The sequence below is a fragment of the Magallana gigas genome, chromosome 8 (genome assembly GCF_963853765.1).
Source record: "Magallana gigas chromosome 8, xbMagGiga1.1, whole genome shotgun sequence".
NCBI classification, from domain to species: Eukaryota; Metazoa; Mollusca; class Bivalvia; order Ostreida; family Ostreidae; genus Magallana; species Magallana gigas.
Genome location: NC_088860.1, coordinates 32,973,896 through 32,988,353, shown reverse-complemented (window position 1 = coordinate 32,988,353; position 14,458 = coordinate 32,973,896). Strand labels below are relative to the sequence as shown.

At 33.8% G+C, this 14,458-nt stretch overlaps 1 protein-coding gene across 1 annotated transcript; it reads left to right on the top strand.

The window, feature by feature from the left end:
* Positions 1-1,026: 1,026 nt before the first annotated feature.
* Positions 1,027-11,796, top strand: LOC136269465 (uncharacterized). The gene is made up of 5 exons (XM_020070471.3): positions 1,027-1,163; positions 8,699-8,810; positions 9,344-9,554; positions 10,262-10,407; positions 10,764-11,796. Exons 2-5 carry the CDS (start codon positions 8,793-8,795, stop codon positions 11,709-11,711), a joined length of 1,323 nt encoding a protein of 440 aa, XP_019926030.2. The 5' UTR covers positions 1,027-1,163; positions 8,699-8,792; the 3' UTR covers positions 11,712-11,796.
* The last annotated feature ends 2,662 nt before the right edge of the window (positions 11,797-14,458 follow it).

Sequence of the window (14,458 nt, the reverse complement as noted above, 5' to 3'; positions counted from 1 at the left end):
GGAGTATCAAATAAGCAACAGTTTTAAAGCCTCATATAAGGTAAAAGATTATTTAAAATCTAATGGGTTGAAGACTCCCCCTTCTTTGTGTAAACAAATATTAAATTGAGATGTTGTAATGCATGCAACAGGTTTTGTGCATGTAAAAGATGAAAAAAAAAATCTTAGCATATTGCATGATGGCACGAAAACCATTTACAATATGCAAATTGTAAACCCCGAAAACTAAAAAAGGAATTACGTAATAAAACAATTATTTAATGCTTGAACATGTACAGTCAATAGACTAGAATTTTTTCCCTTGGTGCAGGGAACATCTCAGTACACGTATGATCTATTGCCCTCGGCCGTTTACTTTCTTAACCATTATATTCAGTTTGATGAATGCCATCACTTTAAAACAATATTTGCCATTATTATTATCTCACTAACATGTAGTTTCAAAAAAATGGCGCAAACATACTGACTGTTCTTTAAATGCCAAAAAGTCAATCTACATGCGCACAAACTCAGAGGGATAAATATTAACCATCACCACCTATACCCCCCCCCCCCCCCCTCCCCCGATTTTGCTTTGTAATCATAAATATACTTTCTTTTCAGAAAATTCCTGATTTCACCACATTGATTAGCAAGATACCTTAAGAAAGGAAATATAACAGGCATTAACAGCTATAATTTAAATACAATGTAGGTCTCATTTCATGTTTCAATATGTTTACATTAGCTAAAACCAAGACAAAACAAAGTTAAATCTGATACGATATAATAATAGTTTATTGGACTTATAAACAAGTCATGGTTTATGTGCTAGCAACTGTTCTATTGGTCCATGTCCATGTACACAGACCTGCTGTTTGTATCAGTATTATGGAACATAATAAACATATGCATTTACTGTGTATATATAATGGCGATATATGTCATCTGGTGATTTTTTAATGGATAAGCGTCAAAATAAAGAGCACACTATCCTGGGCGAATGCCTAGATGTTTTATTAACTATGTCATTTACACCACTCACAACTCGTGCTTTCTGAGCAGAGATGGCAAATTTTGCAGGGTGGGCAATATTTGTAAGTGCCTATGTCTTCCATTCTTGTTTGGGGTACGGCCCTGATGCAGGATTATGGGATAGCGAGCCCCTGCAATGTGTAAATAAGGTAAGGTTATAAAGTTGTAATAGTACTTTATAAATTTACTTTATATTTTATAATGAATATTTGCGTGAAAGTTGCCTAGGTCACATTTTCAGCCGATGGTCGGGCGAACAAAGTTTCCTCGTATCGTCGGCCGAAGAAACATGATCACTCGACACTGGTATCGGGCAACGCGGAACAGTCAAATTATTTTCAGGATCACCTTTACCTAGACGGTGAATCGTCGCTCGATTATCGATCGATGAGCCACAGGTTCTTAATTTTATTGATGAAAAAGGTTTAAAACATTGCGTCGCGTCCGCCTGTTCGCCACTTATCGACATATAGACGATAGATGTTTAACGTAATCCGTATCTGATTTGTCAAAGTCGCCCAAAAAACAGTTGAACTTCGGCCGATTTTAGGTCGTCTATTGGTATCTGTTGGCGTAAATTTAGGAATATTTACGAAAGCCGAGAAGGATCATTCGAGATTCGAGATTCAAAATACGAGATTCGATATACGAGATTCAAGATTCGAAATTCGAGATTCAATATCTGAATTAACCAATCAAATCATGGATCTGAAACCTGTATCCTAGCAACATCAAACTGTTCTAAATAAAGATCATTCGTACATGCTCTTTCCTACAAATAAATGTCTTAATAGCTCTTATATAGTGGTTATGAAATGGTTAAATTAACATTGACGAATTAACCCCACACAGTATTATAAACAATTAAATTAGTGATAACACTGTTGGCTTTGCGAATCTAAGTGATTTTGTTTACCCTGTATGTATTTCCCCCCGAACAATTTTAACCCGAAGTGTATTCGCCCCAACTGTGTAAAAATCGGCTCTCGAAGAAAGATCTGTTTAATCTAAATAATTAAAACTGAGTGTGGTTTTAGCTATGAAAAGAAACTCAATGAAATAATCGACATGTCAAAATATAGGTTATGATAAAGATTTAAACCATAGAAGATATAATGATTTACAACCTCAACGACAGCAATCCAGATAAGAATAGTGTATTGTAGGGTATGGCAATGCCATTGTATATATGTGAGAGAGAGAGAGAGAGAGAGAGAGAGAGAGAGAGAGAGAGAGAGAGAGAGAGAGTGTGTGTGTGTGTTTTGTAGTGTCAAATTCAATTTTGATTTAGAATTTGAAATTGATTTGATTTGATACAAGCATATATGGACAATAATTAAGCCTCTAAAAGGAGAAAAGAGAGGAGGTAGCTAGGGTAGGGCAGACCAACTAGCAAGCTTTAATTTTAACGGTGTTAGCGCACCTGGGATTTACATCGACTCTCTCTCTCTCTCTCTCTCTCTCTCTCTCTCTCATCACCTAGCATGCATTTCTTTTTCCGTGAGGGGGTTTGGGGTATTCTTACATTAGCTAGCGAAAATGATAAACAAAAAAACATGAAATTTTCTTTAAATTGTGTGCGGATGTTGTACTCAATAATCTGTTTTCAGTATACACATTTCAAGAGAAAGGGGGGGGGGGGGGCTATATAGTCCTAAGAAATTTGTCAGTTATTCTGTCCCCACTTTGTTTTCTCTTCGTTTTCCATCTTTTTTTATTTGGCACGGCAAATTAATATAAAACATTCTGACAGTGTGTAGCTCCATAACGATGCACTGTAGATAAATTATGAGTAGTTTTACTTTCAATAAACAGGTACATATCCGTACTTGATTTTTAATTTGACTCTTATAATCGAATTTAATATTCCAATAAATATAGGATAGGAAAGAGTAGACGGGACTTTTTTGCGCTTATCCTACTGTACCACTCATTCAACACAGGTATTAGCACTCATCGAGTTCGACTTGCTTTCCTTCTTTTTATCCATTGGATTTAAAGCTATTAATTTTTGAAAATATTTTGAATTTATGGCCCCATTATATATAAATTAGAGCTGCGCTGGTGCATCTATTTACCCAAATGGACTAAAATATAACCAAATGAATCTAAAAATTTTGACAAAATTAGTTTTAAACGTACGACTCTTTTTTCAATTCTAATCGGGTATGTCCTTTAGAAAAATCTTGAACCACACATATTTTAGCAAATAAAACGACAATAGTTTCATTTTTTTATGGGGAGGGGGTGGTGCCGGGAAAGGACATGTATTGCTTGTGACAGTTGTGCTATACTCTCATTTGTTATAATAGGTAATACTACATATTGATATAAAATGAAAGTTTCCAATTACACTGTACATAGCTTCTATCATGCATTTTGACGCGTGCGATAGTTTAAAACAATTTTCAAAGCATTTAATGTAATTCAACCGATCATTTTTGAAATTTAATTTTCTGGATCCCCGCCTTCTAGTATATTAGAATTACATGTACGTTGACCATATGTACACGTTAACCTAATCAGCTATGTTATGTGACGATAACATTTTTATCAATGTTTTTGCAGGATAGGTAACAAATAACAGCCTATTTGTTGGTTTTTGCATTGATTATTTGAGATAATTTGCCGCCATCTTTTATGCATTCACACCCTACTCACAGTTTCTTTATTTGGTGTTCTGTGTGTATGGCGACAAATTGGTAAATTTGCACCACTCGCCCCTTGTAGCTTCACCCTGATTACATTTTATCTGGCTAAGTGTAATGTACTAGTATATTAAATACACACATCGTTGTTTGCAGTGCTTATTTTTTTTTTTTTTTTTATTTGCAGTTTTTCATTTTATAGTACACTGTACATATAACACATTCATACACACAGTGTAAGTGCTTATTTACATCTTTAGAGATTTACTTACAAACAAAGTAAACATTTGTATGAGTTATATGTAATTATTGTCAATTTTGGTGCGGGGGGGGGGGGGGGGGTTAGGAAACTACAGAGAAACTGAACTTGGCTGTGATACGTATGCTTGTCTATACCTTTTATTCTTTCTTGTTGATATATCAATGCATGAATTATAACAAAATGCATGTGCAACAATTAATTTTGAAATATTCATGCACAATCAAATTTTGAAAAAGTTTTACTGTTCTCTGCACAAGAAATCGGCAATGTGAACAAATTGGCACCCTATCATCCCTACCTTTAATTGTAGAGAGTAGGTATCCTTCTAAATTGAAAACAATTCCAAAAGTAAGACTCATAATAAGTTGTTTACTGAGGAAAAGGAAAAAAAATGTATTAATAATTCCGTATGATGTGATAATATCTCAATGATTTGTTTATCATCATAGTACTAGTGTATGATTGTATGCATACATAAAAACGATAAGTAATGCTTATATTTATTGGTGAAACCGGACTGATTATTTATAATTAGATTATTTAGATACATGTACTAATCTTCATGCGCGGATCTAGAAAGGAGGGGGTCAGGGGATCTGGACCCCCTCCTTGGGAAAATTGGAGCTTATTAAATTTACATAGTAAAATTATTTAAAATTGGCCTAGGACCCCCCTAGAGAAAAAATTAGCTACGCTTATGAAGTTCTCTACCATAACCGCATTTTTACACAACAGGGGTGAATAAACCCGGGTTTTAAACTATTACTGGTGGTGAAATACCCCAGGTTTCAAACGCATCAGGAGGAAATGCACCAGGCCAAACAAAATCACTTAGATCCGCGAAACACACTGCATTATTTCTAGTCTACTTAGATATTCTGTGTAAAAGTAAATACAAATAATTATATAGTTAGGTAGGGAGAAGTGAACATAGCATTTATTTGTATATAAGAGCATGCACGGATGATTTTTATTTAGAACAGTTTGATGTCGCTAGGATACATATTTTCAGATCCTTGATTTGATTGGTTAATTTAGATATTGAATCTCGAATTTCGAATCTTGAATCTCGTATTTTGAATCTCGAATCTCGAATGATCCTTCTCGGCTTTCGTAAATATTTCAATTGCCTCAAGCAGACATAACAATCTTTCTGCCGATGGTCGAACGATGAGTTGCTCGATGGACTATTCATCAACTGTTTCAACTGAAAGAATCGGCAACCGACGCAGAAAAATTTATAATTTGGCCCGATGGACACAAAATTGATGGTCCGACGAAAGAAAGAATGATATCGGCCAAGAAAACGGATGATGAACTGCCGACTGTCGCCCAAAGAATCCCATTTTTGCCTCAAAAATCATCGTCCGCTGGTCATTTTTGGGAGTTGATTTTAATCAACTCTCCTATGCAGTTACTCTGGCAAACCGAAAGTGAAACAGTGTTTGGACCTCAGCACAAATCATTACGCTGACAAGACTTAGTTCTGGAAAATAATAGAAAAATTCGATGTAATGTATGCTGAAGCATTGTTTTTCAAGGAAACTTATCTATAAACACTTTGAAAATAGTCAGATTTTATATAATACGAACAATTTAGATATATTTTTGTAGTTTAATGTATTCCTACGCCAGAGTTTAATATAGTCTCGTTCAACCAAGCTGTCTCCGTAAATCTCCGACAAGCAGAGAGGCTCTCTTGCTTACCGGAGATTAACGGAGACAGCCGAACGTCTGGTTGAACGAGACTATAGTTCGATATCAATAGTACTTGGATCCATACATTTTTTAGAATACTAATACATAGTTTAAAATCTTTCTTTCAATATTACACAACATGATTCATATGGGGTTTCTTGAAATTCTTGTCGGAAAAGTCTAAAAATTCATATTATAAAAAAGTGCGTAATTCAAATACAGACTAGAAACTAATTGCCATGCAAGCTAAGTTGATTTTAAAATAAATGATAACAGATAAAATCAACTCCCGTCAGTACTTCAGTACTTTGATTGGAAATGTGACTTGGGTTTAAATGGTATATTCCGACCATCATATCTTCACAATTTTCTATATAATTATCTATATTAAAGAGCCCCTTTTCTCAAGGAGATTGACATTGTCTAAAAATGGCCATAACTACCCACCCCTCCTATTAAAGCAATGACGGATGGTTTAAAAAAATCAAGCATTTAAATTTTTATATGTTTGTATTTGATTTATCAAGCATTCTCCATCTTGTAGGAAAATTTTCTGTCAAATCTCATTTTAAAGGCATTTGGCCCCTTTTTGATGAAAGATATACATACATGTAAGAAGTATCGATTATAGTTCACCGACTTCTTATTTATAGACCAGCACTTTTTCTTGCCGGTTCGTGACTTTTTTTATAATCTAAAATTGAAACGAGGTAAGCCATTTTAAGGCTTTTTTAGTTTCTGAACAAACATATGTAAAATTTGAGTTATTTGACATAGAAATCGAAATTTACAATATTATTACTTATTATACTTTGTCCCGAGTTTTTGCTTCCATCACTTTTTGCTTGATATTTCAATAATAGTAAATACCTTGTGCTCAGACCACGTTCATCCACTAATATGAAAAATGTCCATATTATCTGTTTTGAAACGCCCCCTCTATAGCTTCAGGTTTCAATATACACATCCCAAAATTGAAAGTCTACGGAGATTTTGCATTGCATCAGCCATAAATAAGCCCGGATGATTATGATATGAGATTGATCAACCCAATATATTTCCGTAGTGAGTCAGTAACTAACTAATAAGTGTTTTGTTTTCCCGAGGACTATCAAGCGACATATTTATTCACAAATAGCGATGATCTACGCAAAGCCATGTACAAGATGCTTAACTTCTCGTTCAATTTAACTCATTTAAACTCTTCAAAATTTTTAATCTCACCTTTCAAATACTCTTTAAAAAATTTTGCTTCACCCATGTTTACTTACAATGTTTTGTTGCTATTCAATTTTAAATGTTTTCTCCCTTTCCTCTGCAGAGATTTAAGCAAATATTTCGACGCTGCCATTTTGTTCTGCTCCAGACAAAACAATGTGACGTCAATATTCTAAGGGCAACTACTCTAATTTCAAAGAATATCAAAGGGCAACAACTCCAAATTTTTTAAGAACAGTATACGGAATGCGGTTTATGTATTAAACACTATGAAATGTCGAAATAAGTAAGCGAAGAGTCGGTTAATGACGGCCATATTGCCTATAAGTCTGTCCCAAGTTATTGCTTCCATCGCTTTTGATGAATTTTAATAAAATTACACATACCTGTGAAAGAAATACAGTTGAAATCGTTAAAAGGGAATATATCCAAGATATTTTCATTGAACAATTATCCCTTTCCACTCAGAAAAATTCATAGGAAAGAAAACAGATTCCTTACGGAGATTTATAATGGGGAATGTTTACATCTTTTCTCCATTCGGAATACACTCGGAATACATCGCGCAATTTTTTTTAACGTTATCATCCGGGGATATTAATGGCTGTTGCAAATCAAAATCTCCGTAGACTTTCAATTTCGGGATGTGTATTGAAACCTGAAGCGGTAGAGGGGGCGTTTCAAAACAGAAAATCTGGACATATTTAATATTAGTGGATGAACGTAGTTTGAGCACAAATGTATTTACTATTATTGAAATATCAAGCAAAAAGTGGTGGAAGCAAAAACTCGGGACAGAGTATAATATTATTTCTCACCGAACAAATACAGAGATATATGAGGCAATCACGTGCTATGTGTAATGTTAAACCAATGAAAGTGTGACATTTCAGTCCATATTATTGTACCGGATCAGCTAAAGTCTGTCCCAAAATATCTAAGCAGCACAATTGAAGGATTTTAAAAGTAAAAATACACATATTAGTGAAAGAAGTGCAATTGAAATAGATCGAAGGAAAAATATCCAAGATAACGAAATAAATCGGAAAATAAACAGGCGAAAACAGATTTTTTAATATATGGAAATTTAAAATGGGAAATGTTGACATGTTTTCTCCATTCGGAAGTCACTCAAAATACCTCGCACAATTTTTCATCATTATCATCCGGAGTTGTTGCAACGAAAAGTCTTCGTAGATTCTTAGATTTTTAGCATTATGTCGAACCATGATAAGTTAGAGAGGACGTTTTTTAAAACAGTTTAAAAGAGAAATCTTGGGAGATTTTTTTTTTATATACTTTTGAATGAACATCGTTTGAACCCTGAGGTGTTACATGTAAAATAGAAAATCGAGTAATCAAGCAAAAATGTGAATCGATGATATTTTGAGACAGGGTATTATGATATATGTACTCAGGTTGCGATATTGTGAAAACTAGACCTGTTACCGAGACCTACGACAGCTCCCGCTACACATAATCGAGGTTGCGCCGTTGGCTGTAATACGATTGGCTCGTTAAAGGGTCATGGTCACGATTTTGATCAAATTCCATTATTTTATTTTCATTATTTACAATGCTTTAGAAATGTATTTCTAAAAATCAAATGAAATTTGAGTCAGTTGTTGAGTTATAACCAAGATGCAGGGCTCGCAATTATTTCCCACGTAAACAAGGCTCGTGCCCTGTTTTTGTTTACATAAAGGTTCAATATACCAGTAAAAAAAATCTTTTTCAACCTGATTTGTCTATCCTCTTATTAATTGTAAGCATATATAGAATATTTCAAAGTGGTCTGTTTATCAAGTGTGACGATAATTAACATGACAATTATTTACTGAAATATTTTTTTTGCAAGGAATTCATGCAGGGTTATCCTAGAGTAAAAGGACCCAAGTCGGTACATGACCGCATCGCCATAATTGGTGCCGGGCCCTCAGGATTACACAATCATGGCATACGAACTAAAAGTACTTCATCTGTTACATGTACTTAAAGCAATATGAGCTGCATTTTCATGCTGAATTTAATTTTTTACGAAAATGTTATTTTCCACTAAAATGACAAAAATATCATGGTTTTTAAATTTTTGTTAGCCATATTTTTGTTGGAAAAGCCTTTAAGAAGCCTTAATCAAAGCAAAATTCAATTAATGTCGTTCTGTACAATAATTGATCTGCTTTTAAATTATATTCCTTAGAAGAGAAATCTTTCTTCTGACAGAAATTAATGATTTTTTTCAAATCTTATTTATCGTACTAAGAGTTTTAAGTTACATGAAGACTTATCATACTAGCAGGTTGTTTCAGCAAAATAAAATTCTAAAAAAATACAGCTCATATTGCTTTAATTGAATTATCAATATACAGTAAATAGAACGAATGAGTTCAAAGTTTATTTTTATATGCACATATTTATATATGTGTATAAGTAATCTGATAAATCTATCTGATAAATTTATTTCAAACCATGCATCCATGATCAACATTGGTTGTCATTACAGAAACGAGGTTTCCGAAACATTGTGATATTTGAAAGCCGGGACGAGGTCGGGGGGAAGTCGTCCTCTAGGCTATACAGGAACGTGTGGGTCGACCTTGGGACGATCGGTTTGACAGAAATTTATGACAAAACCGTTGACCTACTAGAGAGGTTCAACGCAGGATTCGAAGTCCGACCGGATCTTTCAAGAGTTACATGGCTGAACAGAAACGGCAAGATTATACTCTCTGTGTTTGCAAATTTTAAAGTCTAAAAATTTGGACAAGGAACTCAAACTTAATTCGTCATTTTAAGAAAAAAAAGGACTTGTGATTTAAAAGAAATAGAGTTCTGAAAACGTTTATAAACCTTTTATTTCAAACAATAAGATATCTGTGAGCCAATGCTTACTAGTATTAGTAATAACCCCGCTCTGATGTAAAAATACAAAACAAGCAAAGTCGACAAAGTTAACAGAAAATTGACATGTGTTTGAAAAATCTTCGACGAAAATTTATTTGAACATTTAGGCTAAAAATAAATAAAGTCGATTTTAACAGGAAGTTGATGTCCGGATGGTACAAAAATATATCCCAACGCATGACATGCCTAAACAAATATTGTGTAAAAAATTCAAGCATTTGCAAAGAATTGTGGCTGAAAAAATTGCGTCTGAAATTTTTGTTACGAACAGACAGACAGACGGACGGACAGAGAGACACACAAGGGTAAAACAGTATACCCCCTTCTCCTTCAAGAAAAAAAAATACAATTCATAGATATAACTTTGCATTCTAGATCTCTATATTTCTTGTCCCAAAACTCATTAACCTGTTTGACAATCAATAAGAGTTTAAAAAATATATACATGTATTGTTATTTTCATAAGCATCTTCTCTACACTATAGTATATTATAATGAGACGTTTCTTTACTTACAGAATACAGACCCACCATTGAAATAATTCCGGTCCCCATCGAGAGAATACAGCAAGCCTCACAGCGTTATACTGTTCTTCACCAATGTTTCTTTGGGACTTACGACAGCGAGCTTATGCCGCGACCTTCTCCTGAAATTCTGAGGAAGGTAAACTGACTGAAACAATTAGCAAGGAGAGATAAGTTGTAAATACGAACTCCAAGAAAATTGATTTTAAAAGATGAAAATTTTAGCACGGAAAAATGAATTGAAAATAATGAGCACGAAAACATATATTGAAAGTTGAGCACATAAAAGATTTTATTACTTTATTGAAACTTGAGCAAGCAAGGAAAGATAAATAGATAAAAATGATCACAGATAAATAAAGATCAAGATACTAGTAACAAAATAAAAAACCACAATTTTTTTTTGCATACATGTAGACTTATATAGTTAACTGTTAGAATTATCCAATTTGCTTTCAGTACATCAATCATCAATACTAATTTTTTTACTGTTAGATTCGTGGGACAATAGGGGACTTTCTTCAGAGATACAACTTGACTGACTTGCAACCAATATTCTTTGCCGCCATTACACTAAACGGATATGGATTTCTTAACGAGACTTCCGCCATATATGGATTGACATATGTAACCCCTTTAGTAGTACAGTCCTTTTTTAGGCCCGAGAGGGGAGCATACAGACTATACGGTGGCTGGCAGAACCTTTGTCGCGAAATAGCTAGACGTAGCGACGTTGATATAAGGTTTAACGTAAATATCAAACGGATTAATAGAAAAAATGGAGTTCAAATAGTGTACAGTAAAAAACACTCTGGGCAGACTTATGCTGACGACTTTGATTTTCTCATTCTCACCCCAGCAATGAATTCTTTATTCAATGTTGTCGATTTTAATCAGCATGAATTAAGCATTTTCTCTCATCTACGAAATTCTTTTGCTTTAAAATCCATCGTCAATTCCATAATCCCTGGAAGAAGATCCATTTCTCCTCTCGACACCTACTTGTACGACTTTGAGAATGTCGAGTACAGTGTGTACAGGTCTATTAACCCTCATCAAGTCGAGAACAATATAACGGGTGTGGATTATCAGCTTGGATTGCGGGAAAACGTTGATCCTGATGGGAATAAATACGAGACAAGCGTGTACATCCAAATTGGTAAATCTAACCCTTGGAAACCAGATGTCGATGCTCATATTCAAAGAACACTTTTCAAACATTTGCGAGATTTCAACAAAGCCAATCCGGAAGTCGTCGGGCAAGTCAAATGGGGCTACTACTTCCCAAACTTTCCACCGGAAGCTGTGACTGGAGGTGCATTATGGGATATTCTAGATATGCAGGGACATTATAACACATGGTACATTGGTTCGTCGGTATGTTTTGAATCAATAGAGAGTGTGTTTGAATACAATTACTTGATACTCAAATCGTTTGTATGATTTAGCATCAATGTTTTCTTTTCTTCACTCAAAATGATCTCTGAGAGTCTTATTTTAATTGAAATCATATCTACTAAATTAAATAAAATAAGATTTGAACATGGTTTTGTGTGGTTTCATAATTCTTATACATTGTAATTGATTGTTGTTTGGTTTTTTTGTTTTGTATTTTGCACTTTTCGGGAGTGTTTTTCATCTTTTGTTAGATAAATGTCGCATGTATGTAAATATTTACCATATTAATTTTACAGAAACCTTTCCAGGGAAGCATGATGTAGTTACATGCATAATCGTGACGATTATAAAGTCTCTAAAACGAACGGGGCCATCATTGGGGGTAGGGATGACCCACATGGGTTTAAAGATTTTGACTTGATTATTTCTATTTTGAAATTTGATGATGTCCCCAAGAGGTCATTTACTGTATATCAGGTGAACCGATATGACCCAAGGAACTCACCTGTTTTCAAGTATTTGGGCACTTCCTGTTCAAAAGACGGTCAAGGCCAATCCCCGGGGCTCATGAACTATAAACCATTTTTTCTTGCTACGAATAAAATGGTTAGAATATCTGGAGGGAAATTATACGAAACATTGTTTTTGGGTTAAACCGTTTTCCAAAATAGATACTGAAAGTAAATAAACAGAACTTCTTTATGTTTACAACAATGAGTTTCACTTTAATTCACGAAATTCGCGGTCAAACTTTTACTTGAAAGTGCATGGTCATGCATCATTCAACGCTGACGTGTATATTATTCAGCGAAATAAAAAAAAAATATTGAATAATGTTAAAATAATGTATTCAATTTGAATAATAAAAATTATGATATACACATCAGCGTTTTTAATGTATTATTTCAAAGCATTGAAAAGTTTTTATAGGTCATGTTAACTTTCAAGTGACAAATTCGATCAATTCCTACTAGCGTAATTCATAAAAATATATAATTTTCACCAAAATTCTGAATTTATATATCTTTATTCATAAAAAAATGCTTTCACAATCCTATACAAATGTGAAACCAGAATTACATGATACATGTAAGTTTACTTTCATTTATTAAATCTTTTCAGCAATTAGTAATCACTTTTTTTAAAATATAAACCACAAGTTTTATTTTATACAGATAAAATTGCGACGCTTAATATGCAATTTGTATCAAAATGCTTTGTTTCTTAAGTTTTGTTAATAAAGATGCTTACCTTGATAGTTATCTTCAGTTGATCATGCACGATATCATATTTTGTATACCTATAGGGGCCTTCGATGTTTCCGAGCCCGATCTTTAATATCCCACTATAATGATTAGGTACTATAAGTAGGGGCCCGAATCTCAAAATTAAGAGATGGCCACATCATCATATTTTCACAGTGGTAGTGGTATACCACTAGCAGATGACCCTGAAAATTTCACCCCCAGGGTAGGGGCTCTCGATATAAGTATCCCTGTATACAGTACATTGGTCATTTGAGGGAGTAACATCTTCGCTAAACAAGAGTGATCACCCTTAGCTAGCGAAGATGGGGAAGCAATTATAAACAAAATTTTAACAAATTCTGAACAATTTGTCTTTTTCAAATGTAAATATAAGAAATAAACAGCAATGTTTAAACGTTCATCGGGATATAAAGTTGGTTGGTACGTGATCAAATCCTCTGAGAAGCCGAGATTCACAGGATTTAATCACGTGACCAACTAAGTTCATATCCGGGTGAACTTTTTAACATGCCTTGCAAGTAATTTAAATGAAGCGGCGCGTATGAATACAAAACAACAACAGCAACAATATTCAAAATGGATGCGCCTTCTGCTGAGCAGAGCTGAATCTAATGTATTAAACACTAATAGAAGGTTTAAAATCTGAACCGACTGAATTGATAAGGAAAGGGAAATACGAGAGCTAACGAATGAGGACATTTCTTCAACGATAGGAAACAGCTGTAACTTGCTCTCATTTGGATGAATGCTCACATTTATTTTATTCACTATATTTACGGTAATTTCCAGGAATGTTTTTTTAAAGGGGGCGTGGCAACATCATTCAAAAAATCTTCGCAAGCAAAAAGAAAAAGAAATTCCCAAAATCAGGGAAATTTCTAATCCGGGTGAAGAATATGGAATGCTCTTTAGCTGCTCAATAGTGTCTTTATTTTCACTTCATTTTATTACATGCTCTCGGGGGATCCATTTTCCTTATATGATCAGGAAATTTTTTTTATACGTAAATTGATTTTTTTTAAAACGGGGGAGGGGGGATTCTGTAAGAAGTCATTTTTTTTATGTAAGTTTAAGAAAAATGTCTGCTGCAAGAAAAGAGGAAATAAACTGTAATGTACATTATGTTAAAATCTTTATTATTCAACAACATTTTATCCGAGATAAATTCTATGTATAAATAGATAACAAAATCTTATGAATTATGAATAATGAAAATTTACTGGAAAAATAGGCATGTTTATTTTATTCTGCATTCAAATTCATTTACTTTACGTCGCTACTTTTATTTTTTTTGTTTTATCATAATTCATTATTTTATCACATGCTGCGATCGCCCCAACGGTCGCACCGTAATACATATTATTTATAAAGTTGTCTTTGTTTGATGACAATCAAACAGACAAAACCTTACATTTTGTTGAAAGTGTTTATCTTGGAAATACCCGTTCTATAAATAGTGTTTAATCAGAACAGATAAGAAAAGTAGATTCGGCAAAAATTTTATTGATGCAGGTATCAAAGAAA

Excerpts from the sequence above, each read along its gene's own strand:
- LOC136269465 (XM_020070471.3), top strand. Across the intron at positions 9,555-10,261 it reads TACATGGCTGAACAGAAACG|AATACAGACCCACCATTGAA; the intron begins GCAAGATTATAC and ends CTTTACTTACAG. Across the intron at positions 10,408-10,763 it reads CTCCTGAAATTCTGAGGAAG|ATTCGTGGGACAATAGGGGA; the intron begins GTAAACTGACTG and ends TTTTACTGTTAG.